General features: G+C 36.4%; 1 protein-coding gene across 1 annotated transcript in view; it reads right to left on the reverse strand.

The window, feature by feature from the left end:
• Nucleotides 1-21778: 21778 nt before the first annotated feature.
• The window catches only part of Tmtc3 (transmembrane O-mannosyltransferase targeting cadherins 3), a 35797-nt gene continuing 33790 nt past the window's right edge, over nucleotides 21779-23785 (reverse strand). Inside the window, exon 14 of the mRNA XM_051206272.1 lies at nucleotides 21779-22691. Coding sequence (XP_051062229.1) covers nucleotides 21874-22691 — 818 coding nt within the window. The 3' untranslated portion in view covers nucleotides 21779-21873. The remainder of the gene's footprint in view (nucleotides 22692-23785) is intronic.

A 23785-nucleotide genomic window follows, 5' to 3' on the forward strand; every position in this document is an offset into this window, starting at 1 on the left:
AGATATACTTCCCCAACCACGCCACACCTACTCCAGCAAAACCACACCTGCCAATAGTTCCACTACCATTGGGGACCATTTTCTTTTCAGCCACCACAGTGTTCAAATAAACTCATCGACTCATGCTTCAATATCCTTGTGGGGAATGGTTTGGAGGTTTGAATGCATAAAAACTATTTTTTGGTGTAACTGGAAGAGTTAAGTTTCTTAGCCAATTACTTTCATGTTTTTAGGTGAAGAATGAAAAACAGAATACTCCACAAGATGGAACCCATACCTGACACCTCATGGGTGTCCAAGAACCAGAGGCTAGATAGGCCAGAGACCTGGGTAAAACTTATTACTACTGGTCTTTTAAAAATATAGTGTTAAATGACTCCTAATAATATTATGCTATACTCATAGAGCAGTGCCTTATTCAGTTAACATCAGAGAAGCTTCCTTCTGCAGTGGCTGTAGAGACCCACAACAAGACATTCACACACACACACGCACGCACGCACACGCACGCACGTACACTCATGTACATGTGTGAGAGAGAGACAGATATGAGAACACTCCATTACAAAAGGGATATATCCATCAAATCCTCTCTCTTCAGGTTTCAAGGAATTTTGTGGAAGAGGAGAGGAAAAGAATGTAAGAGGTGACTGAGGACATTTGGAGAACAAGGTCCTCTAAATCAACCGAGCCAGGATCGTAAGAACTCAGACTGGAGTAGCATGCACAGGGCCTGCAGGGGTCTGCACCAGGTTCTCTTGAGCATGTGGAGAGTGGGGGGGGCAGCAGTGAGTGCAGAGGGAACTAGGAGAAAGAGAAGGGGAGAAGAAGAAAGCACTTGGGACTAGGAAGATTGAGTCAGGGGAGGAATAGATGAGAGAAGGGGGGCATAAAAGAGGGAGCCATTATAGGTTTGAAGAGAAAACTGGCTCGAGAGAAATGCCCAGAGACCTACAATACTGACCCCCAACTAACAATTTGAGCAACAGTGGAGAGGCTACCATAAATGTCCTTCCCTGATGATGAGATTGATGACTAACTTATCCACCATCATGGAGCCCTCATCGAGTAGCTGATGGAAACAGAAGCAGGCACCACAGGTAAACACTGAGACAAACTGGAATCCAGATGCTGACCTGAACAAGGCTCCCAGACTGATAGCTGGGAATCCAGCATGGAACTGACTCAGATCCCCTGAACATGGGTCTCAGCCAGAAGGCCTAGGCAGTCTAAGGACCTCTGACAGTGGAAACAGGATGCATCCATGCTGCACAAAAGGACTTTGGGAGCACATCCCCCATGGAGGGACACTCCCTTAACCTAGAGACAGGAGGGAGGGCCTAGACCCTATTCCAAATGACTTGACAGGTTTAGATGATCCCTCCTGGAAGGCATTACCCTACATGTGGAATGAGGGGGCGTGGAAGGGGAGGGTGGCCAGGAGCATGAGAGGGTGAGAGAGAGGGAAAGAGGGAGGGAGAGGGAACTGAGATCGATATGTTAAAAAAAAAAAAAAAAAGATAACTGGAGCTGGATTCATTCAATCCACAAGTTGATGCAAAGGAGGATGAGAACAGTATAAATGCTGAGAGGCACTCACCTCAGATGCACAGGTCAAAGCACCTGGCATCTCCAGAAAGATTTTCGGGTGATACAGAGCTCTGTGTGTTTTGTAGAATAACTTCTCCCTTGGTGCACAGGGCCCTAACTTGGTTGCAGATGAGCAGTCTTAACTTTGAATGAAATGGTTGCTATCTCTTTTTGCCCTTTATCTGTAAGTTTGCTATCTTTCTGGTGACTTTCAGTGTCTCCTAGCCCTCTGCCTTTGTCCTTGATAGCTAGGGGTCAGAGGAGGCAGAGAGATACCCACAATATTTCAGTGGATCCGTCATCAACGACAGATACAAACCCCTTCACAATTTTCTTCTCCTGCGAGGGTCCCCACTCTCTTATCTTGTAGCTGATTTCAGGTCCCTTTTCAGGTGACACTTGTTTACTGCTCTAGGTGGTGGTGGGACATGGAAGAGTGGAGCTGGTAAATGAGACAGACTATAGTCTCATGCAATAGTCAGTTTTATTCTGAGCATCAATTTATACTGTAAGGGCTAAGGGGAGTCACATGAGTAGAGTACATAATCACAAGGGCACATTGTACATGTTGGGCAAGCTGTATCATATGGAAGACACAAGTTTTTCCATAGAAGCATGTAAACAAATAACAACAGCCAGTTGTCATGAATAATCTGAGGTAAATGCACTCCAATCCACTCCACCTGGGAGAAGCACAAAATCACATTCCAACAATTCCATGTTTTGAAATAAATGAGATCACAAGACGCTTGTTTTGTTTCTTGGAGTCTCCTCATAAGCACTCAGAATTCCCCACATAGCAGCATTCCTGGACCATGTTCCAATAATCAGTGTGCACATTTATGTGCATATATTTTTATATGGGTGTGGGGGAGAGCTCTGTGGACATAGCATACTGGAGTTCGGGAGTCAGAGGACAGCTCTATGTCAGCTCTCTCCCTTCACCTTAATATGAATTGCAGGCATTCAACTAAGCTTGCCAGGCATGTAAAAATGCAGTATTCCTAAACTGGCTGTTCATTTGATTTCTAAACATCCTTTTGCTGTGTGATAGGTTGTTAAGTTTTACAATTATTTAATTAATGGCTGGAGGATGATTCAGTGGGTAACAGTGCTTGCTACACAAAGCTAAGGAACTAAGCTTGAATCCCTAGTAAACGCATGCACACCGGCATACACAGACATAGACACGCGGACACACACACACACAGGCACACTGATACACACAGGCACATAGACATACTGATACACCAGACACACACACAGACACACACAGACACACCCCATACACACACACACACACACACACACACACACACACACACACACAGAGCTGGGTGTGACTCTACTAGCTACTATATCCCCAACAATAAGGGAAGTAGAGGTAAGGGGGATCACCTGGCCTTGCTGGCTGCCAGACTAGCTCCAGGCTCCTTGACCTTGATAAGGTCAAGACTGATAGAACAGGATACCTGAGCACTCAGCCTCATAAAACACACACACACACACGCACACACACACACACACACACACACACACACACACAGAGAAAGAGAGATTAAAACATCCTATTAGTTTCAGTGGGAAAATTATGTTAAATTCTTTCTCAGCCAAATGTGCTAATGATTTTAACAAATATAAAACTATGTGTATATGCAAATGAGGTATTTTATATAGGAAACCTAACAACATCAAAGTAAAGACATCATATAAAATGTAAAGTAAGTAATATTATTTACTTTATCAAGAGATGAAGAATTAATTTCACATTGCATAACAATATATTAAGGAAAGTGCCAAGAAGCAATTTGTCAAGAGACAAGGGAGAATAAATTGATCTTATTTCACTCAGGCTGTCTCTCTTAGAATTTTGCAGCATTACTGCAAGGTTTTCTTATCTACCCATGAAAAAAATAATCAGATTTGCTTATTGGTAGCAACATGGAGTGAATGGGAGAATATTATGTTAAGCGCAATATGTCTAGCAAAGAAAGACAAGTGCTACATGTTCTCAAATATTTGTATGAGTCAAAATATTCATCTCGTACCAATAGAGACTAGATCATGATTAAAGGATGCATCAAGGCTACAGCATTTGCTTCTAATATTTTATAGCAAAGTGCAGAACCATGATTGACAGAAATTATTAGCTCATGGAGACAATTTTGAATGTTTCCAATACAAAGAAATTATGAATGTCTTAGGCGATAGCTATGGTAATGACTTTGATCTTATTGTTATGTAATATACATGTACTCAAACATCACACTATACTCTCCATATATTATATACACATAATTACTGTGTCAAGTAAAATTAAATATATTTAAAATGAAGTTATAATTCTTATTCCTTAAGTGCAAATTTTTTATTGCTATTCTTTCAAATGTTTAATCTACTATTTCACGTGAACATGATATTCTATCACGTGGTGGTAACAATAATAATTAATAATACAATGTACCATTTGTAATAGTTTATATTCCTGAAGAGTTCTTAAGATACCATTGCTCATGCTGTCTTTGTACAGGATGTATATATAGCTGTAGTGTGTGTGTATATATATGTGCTGTGTAACATGAATAATACTGTTTAGTATGTGGTATAAAAGCAGTCTGAAAAGCCTCAGCAGACAAGGGATAGTGCCAGGGACAGAAAGGAAGATTCTAAGGTTCCTTTTTGAGAGCGGCCCACTCTTGGCCTATTTTATCTTTCTTCCATATTCAAAGACATCTCTCCTAGTGCTGCACTCACTTAGCCACAGGCTCTCCTGTATATGTTGAAAGATTTGATGTGTGTCAGGGGAAAGAAAAGAGTAAAAGTTACACCACATTAGCCTTTGCTTTGTTCTGAGACAAGTCTCATTCTTTGCCTCAGTGTAACACCATCCCTTATGTAGTTCAAAAGGCCCCGAGCTTGCAGCAATTCTCCTGCCTCGTCTACCTGGGTGTTAGGATTTCAGTTGAGAACCACCACACTTGACAGACGTGGCAACCTTTTCAATGCCACAGAAGGACGGAGTTATTATAAATCGTTACTTTCTATAGCATCAATATTGACTTCCAGTCCCCTGCCCCCCCCCCCACACACTGTGTTTTACACTTTCTCTTAGCCAGCAGGAGTATGTGTGAGACTGCCTTCAGAACTCCAGGCACGCTTCCACCAAAAAGTCCTTGACTAGAGCTAAAATGTGAAGCAGTTTGTTTTGCTATCTGCTTGAGTCCCTAAGGACCTCAAGCCCTGCAAAGAAACCTTGGAATAATGACCACACTGTCATTTGTTCAAAGAAAACATGCTTAAGTTCTAAATCAGCGGCAAAGAGAAAATTACAAAGATGAAAAACATTTTCAAGACTTGTTAAACTATTGCTAACTCCAACTTGACAGTGTAAGACTGTGCCTACGCATGTGTGTCTAGACATATAAATAAGTAAACATATAATAATGGGTGATACAGGTGATAGGTAATAGATGATAGATAGGTGATAGTTTTTTGTCATGGAGTTACAAATACATTTATTTTACTACCTTTTTTGCGTTGTTTGAGTGAAGAGACAGGATGAATAAATTTTCAAGCAAGCACTACTAGAAATTTCAGTGGAAGGAAAACAGTAGAGTACACATGGAAACCCAGCAAAAATAGATAATATTGCATGCCTTAAAGGTAAACACAGGCTGCACAGCTTGGTTGACAACTTCTAAGATTCTACTTCTTCCTGTGACGGCATGAGACAACCACCTCCACTGATAGCCTGAATATTTCCTCAGTGCACAGACATTCTTTATTTTAAGTCAGATTTTATTTTCCTTGGTTTTATTGAAGGTTAATTGGCAAATAAAAACTATAAATATGTGGGTCTTATAATGTGATGATATAAAGTATGCATATATTGTGAAATGATTACCACAGTTAACCTAATTGACACCTTCATTACCTCATTTAGTTACTTCTTTATGGTAAGGACAGTTTAGATTTACGCTCTTAGCAAGTTTCAATTATACATTAAATTATTATTCACTACACTCACCATGTATACATTGGATCTCTAGAATTTACTCATCTTATAACACAGTTATCATACTTTGGCCAACACCAACATCTCCCCATTTCTTTTAGCTCTCAGATCCCAAAACCTATCATTCTACTTACTCCATATTTCAACATTTTTAGATATCACATGCATATGAGATCATATGTTAATTTGTCTTTTTGTGTCAGGAATAATTCTGTTAGCAGAATGTTCTCTAGCATAATTCATGTTTTTGCCAATGGTAATATTTCCCTCATTGTAAAGGCTAAATAACATTTGTATACTTACCATGCATTCTCTAACCATTTATCTGATGTCAGACCTTAGGTTGATTCCATACTTTCATTGTTATGAATTATGCTTCAGTGAGCACTGACATGGAGATATTTCTTTGCTCATAATGATTTCAATTCTTTTGGGTATATACTCAAAAGCAGAGTTTCTGGATTGTATGACAAATCTATTTGCAATTTTTTGAATAACCCCCATATTGATTTTCATAACTACTGCAGTAATTTACATTGCCATAAACAATGTACAAGGGGCCCCTTTTCACCAGCACTTGGTTTGTTTTTTTTTAAAAAGGCCATCTTACAAGATGTTTTAGTTTTTATTGATCTGCTCCTTTGATTAATGATGCTGAACACTCATAAATCTCTTGTCCATTTCTATCCTGTCTTTTAAAACAGGTCTCTTTAGTTTCTTTGCCTGTTCTTGAATTGGATTTTTTGTATTTTGCTACTGAATTATAGGAGATCACTTGCAATGGTCACAGTTATTTATTCTTGCTTTTGCACCTTTTGCCAAGGTGCAAGGATCCAAGGATCTTCTCCCCCCCGCCAATTCTTTCTTGTAGAATATATAGGCTTTATTGCTAATACTTTAATCTATTTCAGGTTATTGCTGCATATAGTATAAGTTATAGACAAATTTCTTTTATTTTCTTCTCAGTGTTGGATGTTGAATACATGCTAGGTGATTACTCTTCCATTAAGCTACACTTCTAGCGTTAATTTCATTCTCTTGTTGGTGTATTTCCAGCTTTCCCAGGACCATTTATCGAAGACATTTTCATTCCTAATTATGTATTCTCAGTATCCTTGTCAGAGTAGTTTGACTGTGTGTGTGTGTGTGTGTGTGTGTGTGTGCGCGCGCGCGCGCGTGCGCGTGTGTGTATTTGTAAGCTCTCTATTCTGTTCCATTGGTCTGTGCATCTGGTTTTATACTGTCATCTTACTATTTTGGTTACTATGGATTTATTTTTATTATAATTTGGAGAAAGTTTGGTTTGCTCTTTCTCAAGATTGCTTTAGCTATTCAAAATCTTTTACTCACAAAATTTCCTTCTATTGAGAATAGACTTTTCCTTGTATAATATATCCTGGTTATCATTTCCCCTTCCTCTGGTCCTCCCAATTCCTTCCCATACTCTCTCTCATCTGGATCTACCCCATTTCTATGTCTCATTAGAAAAAAAAACAGGCTTCTAAAGGATAATAATAAAATAAAATATAATACAATAAAACAAAAGCTAACTCATCAGAATAGGACAATACAAATAAACAGAAAGGAAAAAAAAAAAAAGCCCAAGAGTCTGTAAGGTTAAAAAAAGAGAGAAAAAATATTAATAAAATAAGAAAGATAAAATTGAAAAAAAAATCAGTGACACAACATTATAATACAAGGAACTTTCAAAGATGATGAGTTTATTTTCAATTTCTGGCTGTTATGGATACAGCAGCAATGAACATGGATAAGCAAGTATATCTGTGGTAGGATGAAGTGTCCTTTGGGCATATGTTCAAGAGTAATATAACTGAATCTTAAAAGTAGATTGATTTCCCATCTTCCTGGAACACCACCATACTGATTGCTATAGTGAACGCAGAAGTTTGCAGTCTTACCAGCAATGGATGAGTATTCCCCTTACTCTACATCCAGGCCAGCATGAACTGTCATTTCTTTTATTGATTTCTGATATTCTAACAGGTATAAGATGAAATCTCAAAGTAGTTTTCATTTGTATTTCCCTCATGATTAAGGATATTGAGCATTTCTTTAAGTACAAGGAACATTCTTTCATCTTTTCTACAACTGGAAAAAGCAGATTTTTCTACATCATTATATTTTATAGTATATTTTCCTTGTAAGTTATTTGTTGTGATAAAATTATCAAAGGCAGTTGAAGAAAAATAACATTTTTTACATCGAATTCAGGCAAAAAAGAAAAAGATCAAATTTACGACTAAGCAATCTCTTCTCCACCCCTGAAATGAAGTGAAGGCTGATGCTCTGTAGAACATTGCATCATACTTTTAAATAGTTATATGTGGTGACATGAAAGATGGCTCAGTAGTTAAGAGAGATCTCTGCTCTTCCAGAGGACCAGAGTTCAGCTCTTATCACCCAGCACACACACACACACACACACACACACACACACACACACACACACACACACACCATTAAACAATTTATATGCAGAAATTATACCATTAAGAACAAAAGACTACAGATTTAGTGTTGCACTCAATCTAATTTTACATGTCATTCAAAAGAAAGAGTTTTGCCTACCTGTGGTCAGAAAGATGTAGGAATGGTGACAAAAGATGCTTCGAGGTGAAACACGATAAAGACCTGACCCATCATGACTAGTTTTAGTGATGGAGGAAGAAAGGAAGAGTCAAACAATGCAGGAGGCCTCTAAATGTAGGAAAGGTGAGGAAGTAAGTCCTGTCTGAGACCCTCAGAAAGGGCTGGATTACCACTAATGTCTTGAATTGTATTTCAGTACAATATTGTTTGAACGTCTGACTAATGAAATGGAAAAAAATTAATATATTTCTGCTATTTTGTATCTCCGTAGCCACTTCCAGGATTAATAAAAAACTAACACACATTTAATAAATCCTATGATCAATTCCTTAGTGCCCCGCTTGGTAAAAATCAAAGTTGTGCTGAAAATTTTTTCACAATAGAAAGGGTAAGTAAGATTTCTCCATGTTTCATGGAAGTTTATAATTCTATATGCAATAAATGGTCACTCAAAAGAAGCCAAACAATTATCTTCATAAAAAGTACTAAAATTCAACAGAAAGTTATTTTATAATATCAAAGAATAACTCTCCATGTAAAAGTCTACTAATACCATAAGGTTTTCAAAAATTATGCAAGCCTTCATGCCAAAAAAGAACTATTATTTTTATTTTTGTTCAGGTCGCAAGAGTCTTAGCCAAATTCCAAATGGTAAAATATTTTTAATAGGCTTTAAGATGTCATTTAAATAATGCTTTGATATCTGCTAAATGTATTCAGTTCCAAGACTTTGCTATATGCAAAACCTCAAGTATTAGATTCACTGACGGATGTTCAAGGAAATACATCAACATCTGGAAGGTCACATCATGGAGAGACAGCGGAAACAAAGTTTAAAAAAAATAGTCTTCTGGGAATGTTTGCTTCCTGGAAACCAAACTCCTATAAAGTGAGAAATGTAAATTAAATCTAAAACCATTACACACCAAAAGAACCCCATAGAGTCGGAAGAAAACCCACAGGACTGAGGATAAATAGAATATCTTCTATGATAATGGGACGATATTTGGTATATTCAATTGGAATTCAGAAATAAGATGCCAAAGTATGTTTATATGTTTCCTGTGCAAAGCCAACTTTAAGAAAATTTAAAAGAAAATTTAAAATTCAACAGAAAGTTATTTTATAATATCAAAGAATAACTCTCCATGTAAAAGTCTACTAATACCATAAGGTTTTCAAAAATTATGCAAGCCTTCATGCCAAAAAAGAACTATTATTTTTATTTTTGTTCAGGTCGCAAGAGTCTTAGCTTAGGAGCTTAAGAACTTAGCAGCAGCAAAGGGAAGCGAGTGAGCTGGGAGAGGTGGGCACTGCATTGCATGTTCAAGACAGACTGACTGCTACCTTAAAATAGTGTAGCAGAAAGGGAGCTATGGTACGATTAACCATGGAGCAGGAGCTGTTGGAAGGAATACCCAGAAATACCCCAGGTGGCCAGCTATATGATGCAAATGGAGACACAGTAAGAAAACCACTCCAGGAAACAGATAAATCCTTCACTACTTCTCAAAGTTGACTTACGTGTTGACCATTAACCCAACTCAACAGCTAATCACTTAACAGGAAATTATTTGCTAAATATCTCACCATTAATTTCACTAAATTACAGAAGCCTTTGTAGGTGGGAGGGTACTGGGGGGGCAGAAGAAAGGGATGAGGAAACAGGATGTGATTCTATTTAAATTAATAACACATTGAAAATAAGACACTTAAGGAAGTCTTTGACCAAAACAAAACAAAACAAAATAAAAAACAAACAAACAAAAAACAATAAAAAAACAAAACAAAACCTTTTAGGTGGTTTTCAATTATTTGTTTAATACAAGTCACAACAGTTAAAATCAACAGTTAAAATGAAAAATAAAATTTAAAGCAGCATTGGGACAAAGAGAGTAGGGGGTTCGTGAAATGACTGGAGTTTGATCATGGTGACCAACTGTCCCAGTTTTCCTTCTATTTATTTTTTTTTAAAAGATCATGACCAAAGGAGGCAGGAAAAAAAGTAGAGACCGTGGGGGAAATTCTGCTACCAGCTTGTTCTCTGGGGTCCAAATCTGTGGGCTTGCCTGTGGGGTGGCACTGTACATTGTTGCTAGATCCTACACTAACCATTGATCAAGAAAATGCTCCCACAGACTGCCTAAAGGCCAATCTGATGGGGATGCTTTCTCAGTTGATGCTTGCTCTCCCCAGATGACCCTAGTTTTTGTCAAGTTGACAAAAATCTAACAAGCAGATTAATTCTAAAAGTTCAAATGAGAGCTGGTTATAATAGAAAAGGAAGCAACTAGAATATATTTCTTTTGAAACATGACCTTGTCTGGGAAGAAAGATAAAGATCCCATGTTTGGCATGGAAGATAAAAACTCAGTATTTGCTTTGAAAATGACTGAAGCAGGACAGACAACTGGACAGTTTGGAACTCAAGGCAGACATTTAGTGACCTGCTCATACAAAGTGGATATATTCACACAGGAATGGAAATGCTTTTCCAAAGTCATGTTAAAGAGAAAAACAAAGGATCAGAAATTCGGTCCAAGGGATTCCTGAAGATTGTTAGAAAGCAGAGAAAATATTAAATGGAGAAAGCTTTTAAAACTCTTGTGTTTCTTGTGTAGCCAAGAGTTTAGGTGCAGGATGATGTAACTCAAAGTGGCCTGCCACATTCTCTTGACTCACTTGAGGATCAGGTGGGATTTGATATTAAGCAGGATGAAGGCTTCCAATTTTTCTTTTCTGGGAACTAAATAAACCAGAGCTGCCATTTTAGTGTTTATAAAAGAGGAAAATGAGCTGTCAAGACAGAGTTAATAATATGGTATACGTTTGAATTTACCACAAAGGAACTTTTAGCAAGCCCCCATGTGATGTCTTGTTTTTGCCAACACCTAGCCAAATAACGTCCCTAATTTCTGATTTTGAAAGTGGCTCGTAAGTATAGGCTTGTAGCCAGTCTGAAGCATTGGCCAAGGACATACAACTTATCTAGCTACTAGAAAAAAAAAAAATTAGTTGCTTTTTGCCTGTTCTCGAAAACAAAGAGCAATAATATAATTTTTTTTATTTAGTTGAAGTAGCTGAAGGTATTTTAATTTATCAACATGAATTTATATAGAACTTGACTACAAAGAAAAACATCACTTTGAGATGTAATCCAACAGCACAGACCCTGCATTGAAGGGACAGGAGTCAAAGGTTGAAAGAGCAAAAGAAGCATGCTTGTACAGACTTGAACCTCTTCATTCTCTTTATCTAAGTGTTATGCCCAGGGAGAACATTCACTGACACTCTTATCCCCTGCCCACTGCCAATTGTTCCCCGTCCTCCTTCCTGAATAAGGATCTGTCAAACACAGACTCTAAGTAGCTATTAGCAATTGATCATAGTTAGAATGGCAAATTAAGGGGGAAGGTTGAGTCTAGCTCACAGCTCTACCCAGTCTATCAGGGTGGAGGAGTTAAGACAGTGGCAACTTGAAGCTACTTGGATATCATATCTAAAATCAAGGATTGGTGAAGGAAGAATGCCCGTTGTTTCTCAGTTCCCTCTCTCCATTAAGGCAGTCCAACAGTCTCCCAATCAAGGAATAGTGTAACACACAGTGGACATGCCAATGGGCATATCCAGAAACCCATCTCTCAGGTGAATCTGGATTCTCAGAAGTTGGCAGTCAACACTAGCAATCATAATTAAATGAATTGCCACTTCTAATGCATTCAAAATTTTCCAGAAGAACAGTTTTGAAGGAAACTATTATACTGTGCATTCAGAATCACAGATGATCATAGTTCCACAAATGTAAAATTGGGACTATGATACATTACCTACCATCAATATTTCTCAATCTATCCACACACACACATCCATTTTTGTTTTACTTTCCCTGATCCTGAGTTTTTATGAGGTTTAAACTTAAAATGTCTTTAAATTTGTCATTGTGGATTTCCATCACACCAATAATTATAATTTGTAACTCTATGTGCAAAGAATACCTAATTATGCTTGTCATGCTTGCACACTGGCTCTCTTGTGATGCTTCACAAATCTGTCTGTATCCCCCTTGCCCTCAGCTTCTTCTATAGCCGAGTCCTTTGAGTGCCCAAACAGGGAAAGTAGAGCTCCTTCTAATGAACGCTTGCCCAGAGTAATGAAAACACATGGCTGGCTGCAGCAGGAGGTAAGAAGCAACCAGTACCCAACTGTGAGCAAAACTTAGAGAGCAGCAGCTTTCTTAGCTGAATTGATATCCTTCATGGGTGAGGTGATGGTTTCCAGAAAGTTCTTCGGCAGAGGAAAGGAAGTCTGGAATTTCCTCACAGTATCCCATGGGATGTAGAGATAATGAAGTCAACGCAGTACTTAAGACCAGATGTGAACTGACTTTAGAGTTCAAGATAAGACTTTTATATTTTTATACACAAGTAAAAATGAAACAGTGGAATTTTCTTAGGTTGAGCATTTGAGATTTGGAGTGGGGAGCAAGTATAATTTTATTCTTTGGTGAATTGTGTTTTTTTTCTTCTATTTCTTCTTCTGACTATCAGGAAGTAACATTCATATTTCAAACAATAAAATATTGAGATGTGAAGTAAAAAATGAAAATCATCTGTAATTTAATTGGTTGATATCAGCACTGGGAAACATTGGTGGCTAGTATAAAATACTATTTCCATGAATTGTAATAAATACAAATATACACATGATATACATAGACCTAATGATTATGTGGTAAAGAACCATATTTTGTGTGCATACACTTGAAAAAAAAAATCTGCCATTTCTCCCAGCAACATCCTTGCAGTATAGTAAATTCGTATCATTTTCAATTTTCAGTATTATGAATGCTGCTGAGCTGATGGTGTTCTATATTTCACTCTGTAGCTCTTTCTCTGGGTTGGATGTGACCATTCCTGCCTTGAATCATGCGTGTTCACCCATGAGCACCTAATGAAACTACAAACAGTCCTTGGCAGGACCTGAGCATTCTAGAGATCTCCTGGGAATTACACTGATCACCAGGCTCATAAGCTTTCACAGGTTCCTGCCTCTCGCGCTCACCAAGCTCCACTGCTTCTCAGGATTCACAATAGGAAAACAGTTACTGTGGGATGCACTCTTCAGTTGTCTAGCTGCCTGTCAATTACCTAAGGGACAGAGCTTTTAGGAGTCATCACCTATGATGTGATGGGATAGTTTGATGATATAACTGTTTTGGGGTCACCTATCAGCCTATAAGTTACTCCCTAAAACTCTTGGTTCCTCCCCCCCAATTGTGGCAAAACACATATACATATGTATTTACTTATAAAAATCTATGTGTAGCATAGCATATGGTGGTGCACACCTTTATTCCTGGCACTTGGGATAAGCAGCTGGTGGATGTCTGTGAGTTTGAGGCCAGCCAGCACTACTTTGTGGTTCTAGGCCAGTCAGAGCTACAGATAGAACATGTTTCAAAACGAACAAAATATGTTTATTTGCTGGCTTAGCCTGAAGCTGTCAGTTAGATGATCTATTTATTCTCCTCAATCTCTGTCCTGCATATAAATTTAGGATACTTCAGAATTCTTCCACGTAGGCATGAACAACAAATCTAGGAAGGTTTATGCAGTCTGTGCCATCAGAAAGACAGCATCTTCTCTATCCGCTGGGAAGTAGCTCTCTCATCATCATTCCCTGTGCTGCCTGCCTTGAAATGTTCTTGTGGTCCAGCTACAACATACTATCAGTTAAACATGTAGGCATGTTTAAGAGTGCCTCCTCATTTGAGCTTCATCAGCTCTGTATTCTGGATGAGACCAGCTTGGATCTTTTTATTTATATATTTTTTTTCTCACTCTGTAGTTGTCCAGTGTGGGTCTCTGTATTAGTTCCCATCTACCATAGGGAGAAGCTTGTCCGATGGCTGAGTGAAACACTGCTCTAAGGGTATAGCAGAATGTTGTTAGGAGACATTTTATTGCTATGTACTTTTAGCAGAAGGTATTTATTTTTCAGCTATGCCCATGGCCTATCTGGTCTCAGGTTCTTGGCCATGATCAGTGTCAGGCAAGGGTTCCTTCTCATGGAGTGCCTTAAATCCAATCAGCTATTGGTTGGTTACTCCCATGTTTGTGCCATTACTACTCCAGCAGTAACACGGACAGGTTGCCCTTGTAGATGGGTTGGTTTTTACCTTCCTTTTCTAGTAGTGTGCAAAATATCTTCCAGTACCATGAACATTAGTCATCACATTTCCATTATTCATTCATCTGTTGATAGACATCTAGGCTGTTTCCAACTTCAGGCTTTTTATGAATAGAGCAGCAACAGATATGGATGAGCAAGTGTCTCTAGGGCAGCAACAGATATGGATGAGCAAGTGTCTCTAGGATGTAGAGTTCTTTGGGTATATGCCCAAGAGTGGTATAGCTGGTCCTTGAGGTAAATCTATTTCCAGCTTCCTAGGGGAACTGCCATACTCTTTTCCATTTTATACTCCCACCAGCAACGGATGAGTGCTCCCCTTACTCCTCATCAACAGTAGCATGAGCTGTCATTTTTTGACTTGGCCATTCTGACAGGTGTAAAATGAACTGTCAAAAGAGTTTTGATTTGCACTTCCATGATGACTAGGGAAGCTGAATATTATTAAACTGTTTTTCAGCCATTTGTGTTTCATCTTTTGAGAACTGTTTAGCTCTGTACACCATTTTAATTGTTTTTGATAACATTTTTTACTACCTTAATACCTTTCTGATGTGTACTTGGTAAATACTTTTTCCCATTCTGCATCCTGTCAGTTTTCCAAATGCTGTCCTTTGCCATACAGAACTTTTTAGTTTTATGAGTCCCAGTTACTGTTCTTGTGCCTGTACTATCAGTGTTTTGTTCAGAAAGTCTTTTCTGATCCTGAAGAAGCAAACTTTTGTAGGTGTTTGATTTTGATTTGACTGTGCACTCTCCATTAGATTTTAGTCCTCCCATGGAATTCTGACTGCCCCGGCTTTTCTTTAAGAGTACTGGGCCAACCTAGGCTCTCTGTATGTATATGTGATAGCTGTGTAGCTTGGACTATTTGTGGGACTACTGGCAATGGGTACAGGGCTGTCCTTGGTGCCTTGGCTGGCTTTTGGGAACCCATTCCTTTTGCTGGATTGCCTTGCCCAGCCTGAATACAGGGGGAGGTGCTTGTTCTTATGGCAGCTTGATATGGCATGCTTTGCTGAAGCCCATGGGAGGCCTATCCTTTTCTGAGAATATGGAGGGGTGTATTGGGGGGGGGGGATGCAGAGGAAAGGTGTGTGGAGAGGATGTGGTTTACCTGTAAAATAAGTAAGTTATTAAGAAACAAGCATGCAAAATAAACAATTAAGCTATCAATTTTACTGCCTCTCTTGGTTTATATCTCATACCTTTGGTTGCTTTAAAGATGACTTTTATTATATTTGGTTGAAAACACATGACCTATGGTATGCTAAACATTTGCATTAATAGATTAATGGAGTTTTGGGAAATACTTGGCAATTACCTCTTCAAATATTGTTTTTGACTATTCTCTTCTTCTAGAACTCCAATTAAATGAATGTAACTTCATTTGTCTCTCTACATTCTATTCCCATCTTTCCATTTTTTTTTTCAGTCCACAATGCCAGCTGGTAAGTTTGTGCAAGTAGTCTCTGTTTACTAATTTTATCTTCTGCTCTGTCCAGTCTAAAATTAAAAGTTTCTGTCTTGCTTTTCAGTTCTAGAAGGTACATTTGATTTGTTTTTATAGTGTCCAAATTTTAGATTTTCTCTTAAACCTTTTTCTAACTCCAGTAGGAAAGAATTGTGTAGATTTTTTTATTCTATTGGTTATCTCTCCCCCTCCCCCAATGTCTTTGGATGTCTAGCTCAGAAATCAGGTAAAGGTATGTGGAAGAGATTACACTAGGCTTACGTATTTTGATGACAGCTCTCTCCCTCTCTTTAGGGCCTTATCACCAAAGCAACACTAAAACATGGGATATTTCAGTCTACTTTTCCAGCCAACTTCAATAATCCGGGGTAGTGCAGAGCTCAGACTGTATCTAATGGGAAGAATCAATCGAATTTAATCAATAATACACTAGTGACTTTGTCACTAACAGCAGATGCTCTCTGCACAGAATAAGTCAAATATGTAGCCTATATAAAACTCAAAAATGCTCCAAAGGAAAAAAAAATGTACCCCAAATTAGCTTTTGTAGGAAGCCCCCGCCACCACATTCTAATCTTTATGATTCTTACTACATGCACAGGTTTTCAATATATTTTTGAAAATTCTTCAATGTACTCAATGTACCCCTTTTATTCTGTGATAGTGAATATTATGCCTTTGTACCAAATCCACATTTTGGATATTGATTACTAATGGCATGTTATGAATGTTCAAAGAACTTATCAGCTTATAATTTAGCAGTTTCCCTTAAGATATATTATGGGTTGACATTCGCACATTCTTCATGGATATCTTTGGTTACTCAACCAATATACATGGTTTCCTTTTTCCTCATTCACTGTGGCCTTGAAATTTACTGTCATGAAAATTGTAGCTTGCTTTTTGTTCATATTTCCTGGTCATATTGATGCCTTACGTCTTATTTCCTCCAAAGTATTTTATAGGCAGATCAATGGATCATGGATCTTTATGTTTTTAATTAAATAAGTAATTATTTGAAGAGTAAATATTGTTAGAATGGAAATTAAAGCTTAATCAATTTATATATTTTGTAACTTTGTTATATTCTTTTTGTGAGCTCTTCTCTTCATTACTCATTTTTTTTTTCTGACAGATAAAAATACTTTTTTTTTTTTTTTTTTTTTTTGCAATACTTGCCTTTAACATGAGATTCCTAATGTTTATTTCAGCAGATTAACATCTTAAACTTTGTCAATGTCTTGAGTAAACCATCAGGAAGCTTTCATATCACTTTGGACTTTCACTAACCCCTGCTGATGGCTAATCTTACCTACCTGATTGAGAAGTTAGATTAGGAAAGTGTGTACATTTCCAAGAGGACATTTTAAGGAAATGATTATGAGATCACTTGAATGTCTATACTGTCTATACTGGACTGACAAAATGGGGGAAAGAAAGAGCCTATATAAAGTCGAAGCAGGCTCTCCCACTGCTCCAGGCCACCATGTGAGCCTGAGCCTTGCCATGGTGGTCTGAAACTTCTGAAATCCTAAACTAAGATCAACCCATTCTCTCGTTTTTCCTCTGGCATTTGTCCTAGTAGCAAAAAAGGGACTAGCACCCTCCTTTTCCGCTTCTCATCAATACTATATAGACTCCTTATTCTTGTATTTAGCATTCTTAAATTTACCCATTGGCCACTGGTTTGGAAGAGGGTCTGTATGTGATTACCTGTGTAAGTGATGTTCAGTAGACAACTGGATTCATGGATTGGAGACTTGAAACTCTGATTCTCTCTTAAGGTCAGCCATCTGGCCGGTCACAAGGCATCAGTATCTGCACGATGGTCAGAAATGGGTTTGTTGTAGCCAAAAATCTCTCTGAGGCATTTCTAATTTCTTAGAGAATAACAAAAGAAACTCCTGATCATCGAAATAGTTCTTTGTTGTCTGTAATGTATAAGGTAATCAGCTCTTTTGATTTTTGAGATTGCTAGCAGAGTCTACCACATCATTCATAGTTAAAGTTTTGCTGAATCACTTTTTTTGGTAACCTAAACCAAAGACATGGAAGAGATAAAGGTAAAACTCACTGAATTCTGATCGCTTTAAGTCTTTAAGAAAAGATAAAGTACAATTATTTTTGAGATCTAATTTATTCAAAGCAGAAATAGAAAGGCACCAAATCCTTATGAAACATAAATTCCATTGATGGGAAATACCTACTTCATTATAAAGACAGATATGTTTTTAATGAAGTCTGTTTTAAAGAATTTGTTTCTGATACAGTCTTGAGACATTTTCAAATATCTTTTGCTATATCCCTGGTACCAGTAAAAGAGCAAGGTAGTACAGTAGTGCAATTTTAATCTTAGTTTTCATTTTAACTTATCCCAGAATGTCATTTTCTTTAGGTTATCTCTGCATAATAAACATTAGTGTTAAATCTATTTGTTTACTGTTAGGACATCATTGATATTTATGCTGGCACGTATATAAGTTGCATTTACACAACTGAGCTGAAGTCTTTCATTTATTCTAATAACTAAATCTATTTACTAAGCACTTGAAATTTTTCTGCGCACTATAAGCATATCAATTCTTTTAAAAAAGAATTATTTTCTTAAGAAAATAATTTGCATATAAGGAGACTGAGGAAACAAGGTAAACAACTTGACCTATGAACCTAGATAGATGCATATGCAAACTTGTCTTTTGTCACCAATAGTTCAAATTTATCATTGTCAGGAATTTATAATGCATAATTTTCAAAGGTTACTTCTAACAAATTACATGTCAGCTCATTCATTCCATCTGTAAGCAGACCCGTTATATATAAAACTTTGCATTTCATTTTAACATCAAAAGGCAATCAGGTTCAAAGTTTTAAAAATTAACAATTTAATAATGAATATTTAGAAATGTGGTACACACAAACAGCATAGTAATATAAAATCATACAATATTAAACTACTTTTAAATGAACCCTTAATATGGATGGGTGACAAGTTTTGATAGTTACCAGATATTTTGAGGGCTCATTTTAAATATCATTTGGTCATGCAAATAAAAAAATAAATATGACAAATATATGGATTTTTGAAGTATAAATTGACATACAAATCTATACATTCTTAATAGTTTCCATTAAAGCATCTTTGAAGCATTCTATAACATGAAGTTGAGAACTCAAATATAAAGAAAAGACATGAGGTTTTATTAGAATTGTGTAATTCACATACCAAATACTTACATAAAATTGATAAGCAAAGTGATATTTAGTTATTTTATTGTCTAAGTCGACTTCAGAAAGTCAAACCCTAGGACTGGGCAAGGGTATGCATGCCAGTGGTGCCAGTCACATGGGGAGTTGGGGCAGCATCCCTTGAGCCTTTGAGTTCAAGACCTGACCTGTTTGGGCAATACTATAAGGCCCGGCCTCAAAGAGGAGGGCTTGGTAGTTGGGGTTACTTACTAGAAAAATTAGAAAATCCCAATTTCAAATATAACAAGGAAACAAAAAGTATAGGAGCAATTCAGAATTGAACTCTACTCTCTGAGAAGTAGTGAAGGAGTGATAGATAGGTCACTGGCCCTTGAAGATTGTCAAAGCTTTGTAGAAATTCTGCACAGTAGATTTGTAAAATATTGAAAATTAAAACTACCGTTTTCCCAGCACACAAACCTGTGGTAACTCTTGTTTTCTTGATTCAGATGTCCAAAGTGCTAAACCATAGGATAGTAAATTGGGCTTAAAAATGTTCACATTCCCACTTCTTCAAAAGACCCCTCTGAGGCAGCTGGGGAAGGGAAGGGGCAAACATTATCTTTTCCCATCTGAATAATTTAAATAAAATTCCATGCATATGAGAAATATTAATTTACCCATAAGCAAGAATAATAGACTTTACTATTTAAATTTTCATGGAAAAAAATACTACTTAGGACATATTCTTTACTGAGATTTAAGCCATTAAAACTTAATTGGGCTGCATTGCAAATTTAAATTTTCCTAACCTGATTTAGACCAGTAGCACTTAACTCAAAGTACAAATCAGAATCACCTAAAGATGTTTAGGACAAACAGAAGTCAGGTTCAGTTTCATGGAAATAATAATTGTTATGTGATGGGTGGCAAAGTTCCCATATGGTTCTGCTGTTAAATGAGGTTTGAGCATCACTTATTGATGATAATTAATTAATAATTGCTACTCAAGATAGATTTGATTAAAATAAATTAAAATTCAAGAGTACTTTTTGTGACAGACATTATTATGAGTGCTAATAAAAGAATTTTTCTGTAAAAATTATTGGATAATATTATATTTATCCTCATTACTTGGCTAGCTATATAAATTTACTAAAATAGTCCTCAAACTTCTATTATGTTTGCTATCATAAAGGTTTCCTTTTACTTTACTTAGTAAACTGTCCACTTGGAATTTTATCTGTAGTGATTAAAAGCAAAACTTTTTACTAGCAATATATAGAGCATAACAACTTCATTTTCAAGTCATAGCATATGAGGTATTCTCCACTTCATATCTGAAGTCACAAAGCTATACTTTAAGAACTGAAATGAGATATTGCTTTGATGTTTAACAAAATCTCCTGGGTCAAGAATTAACCCACGGGCATCAGTGCTGGCATTAAATTATCTTAAAAAAAAAAAAAAAAAAAAATAAAACTATGTCAGATCCTCTGGGAAACTAAAAGGAATGGGTCCTTAATGCAGAACATGTTTCTTGTGACCTATTTATAAAAGATTTCTTAGAAAACATCACAGAAGCCTGGTTTCTAAGTCATCTATAATTAGAGATTAGTTAACTCAAGGGAACTAACAACTTAAACTAAAAGCTTAAAATTTTTATGAAAGATCAGTAGTTAAAATAAATACTTAATAAAATATATACTGCAACATAATTAAGAATTTAGTGTTTAAAAACAAAAGTCACATTGTGTTCAGTTAAACAAACTGACGGTAGTGGTTTAAGATATGTAAGAGTGATTAAGGTGTGACTTGAGAAACAAAACTGATTAAGGCCAGAAGAAATGAAGATGAAAGAGATTACTATCATTACTCTAAAGCTTAGAGTTAGAATGAATGACTGGGACTTTTCAGTATGACAATATGTCACCAAGGGGAACCCTGTAGGGAGCAAAAGTCAATGAGTAGTCATGATTATGTAGCTCATGTTAGAACACTCTGTGTGAAAGAGAAAATGAGATAGAGCACTACTGAGCACCACTAGGAATATGTACAAAACTGAAGTGAAGAGCAAGTATGAAGTTATAGGAATGTATTCCTAAGCTAATTTGTCATAATGAGCGATGTATGATTATTTTAAAATGGTTTAGCCACCGTTTCTTCTAAACCTCAATTAAAGAACACATAAGCAAGTATGGATTTGAGTTACGTTGTCCCAGGGTTTAAGAAAAGAATTCCTGAAGGAAAAACAATGTCTTCAATGAATGTCAGTCCACTGCTGGATCCAAGAGGTAAAGAAAAAAATGAGAAGAGAGCTCCTAAATGGGAATTCACAAAACCCAGGACATACCGGATTAATCTCCAAAGGTTCATCCTTGACAATTCAGGTTAGTAGATAGACCTGCCCGCTCCCCCCAACTTCCACACCTCAAAAAAAAAAAAAAAAAAAAAAAAAAACCCACACCCTTTCTTTCTATCATAAATGTTTCAAATTTGTCACCTAGAATTTAAGATTTTGCTTACAGTCACCAAATTTGTGCCATCTATTATAAAACAATATATCCTGGATCAGAGAGGTCTTCAATAAAAATCTTGTTTTGATCCTATACAGAAGCTCTTACACAGTTTCTGAAAAAACCATATACATACATACATATATATATACATATAGATATCACACATATCTATATGTATATATATATACATATATATATATTTTTCTTGATATTTTTAGTTTCCAGTACAAGCAAACACATGATATAGACTGAAGTTCTTTGATACCATTGTTACATGATAAAGAATGGTATTATTCTCCATTTAAAATACGTTCAATCTCTTCTAGTCTTTTCAAAGCAGCAACTCTTTTCTTCTCAATTTCCTTGATGTCTTTTGCTGTTTTATGGGGGGCCTCTCTGTCTGCATTTTCTGTTGATTGCTTGTTGGATTTCGAGTTTTTACGATCATTTGTTTTTATGATTTGTGCTGGACTGGATTCACTTCTGATTTCTTTTACATGCTCAGAAGGGATTTCATCTCTTTCTTCTGTTATACCCGATGTCTTATCAACTTGGGACACTGGCTGCTCTAAGATACCAGAAGAGGAAATTTTATCCCTGACTATACTCAGATGGCGTTGAATATATTCCTCGTGAGGTGCTAATGCCAATGTTTCCACCAGGCATCTTTCGGCTTTTAATAAGTCCCTCTCTTCAAAGTACACCACACAAAGATTGTGCTTTCCTTGCACATTGCTTGGATCCATTTCCAGTATCTTCTCAAAACACTTTTTGGCTCCAGGTATATCCTTCTTCTGGTTCATCAGAATATCACCTTTTAAAATGAGACCCTTGGTATGGTCAGGGTAGTATCTGAGCAGCTCTTCTAAGATTGGCAATGCCTTTAACTCCTTAGCCGTCTGTGAATACAGGAGAGCCAGGTTAAACAAAGCACTTCTAAAGTCAGCTTGTAATTTGATGGCTTTCTTCATCCAAGCTTCAGCTTCAGAATCCTTCTTGTCATCCATAGCAAGCATTCCCAAATTGAAATAGCCGTTAGCATCTTGTGGCTCTTCATTTATGTAGCTCAGAAGCCGTTTTCTAGCTTCAGGTCTAAGTTTAACTTCACCTAAAAGTAATTTTTTTAAAAGGATATAAATTATCAATAAATGGGCCATTTTCAGGTGTTTTGTTATATTACAAAATACAGCAACAAAGCTACTTATTTCTGTATCTAAGTAAATAAGTATAAATCAAGCACATCTTTCCTTATAGGAAAGACAATGAGCTTGAGGTACTAAAATGATTAGCTTGTTTCCTTGTCAATCAACACACTGGAAGCCAAGAGGAGAAATTTCTTTAGTTTGGAACCTAACAGGACATTACAGAGGAAGAATAGATAAGAGTTTAAGACATGGGATTTCCAAAGATGTGCACTCAAGCACAGTTCTGTTCGTATTTTGCGTTCGCACACCAAATAAGTTCTTTAATTTCTCTTGGCTAATTTACGGAATTTCCTAAAAAGTATGTACAATTGCATGTACAAGTACATATATACTATATTTTAAAACTTAGCAGGTATTATAATAACTATAAATACAAACAAATACTGACAATAATTTTAATTAGAATGGTCTTAAAGTTATTTTCATACATTTAGATGAAAACTTGTGCTGGAAAATGAGCAATTTCACAATTATTAAGATTCTGAAATTACTAGTTTTTAAATTTGTACTTTTAAATATCAAACATAAAAACCTTTGTATTACTTTGAGTGTAATATTAATAAAGAAAATCTAAAAATAAGTCAATAGGCTCAGACGAGTTACCACTTATTAGTATCTAATGTATTTGAGGTATACATTAGGTCCTTTTGGCATCATTCTCTAGCCTATCATATGGAAGACTTGGGAAAGCAAGGTCTACTTAAGCTACAAAATATTTCTAATTTTATATTTCTTTCACTTCTGCAAAAGTTTAAAGAAATATTTTCAACATATAATAGAAAAGAAAACATTTTCAACATAAAAATTAATATTATAAATCATTTATGCTGACTTATGAAGGAAAATATTTCTAGATAAAACATAGTTCAAAGAAACAGATTTATTGTGATTGATGTTAGTTTATTTAAATGATAGGAAATGGAATTAATTATAATACTATTCAAAAAACAAACTAAATATATAGAGAGATTGTGGTTTGAAAGAAAATGGCCCCCAA

This window comes from Phodopus roborovskii, unplaced genomic scaffold (assembly GCF_943737965.1).
Source record: "Phodopus roborovskii unplaced genomic scaffold, PHOROB, whole genome shotgun sequence".
NCBI classification, from domain to species: Eukaryota; Metazoa; Chordata; class Mammalia; order Rodentia; family Cricetidae; genus Phodopus; species Phodopus roborovskii.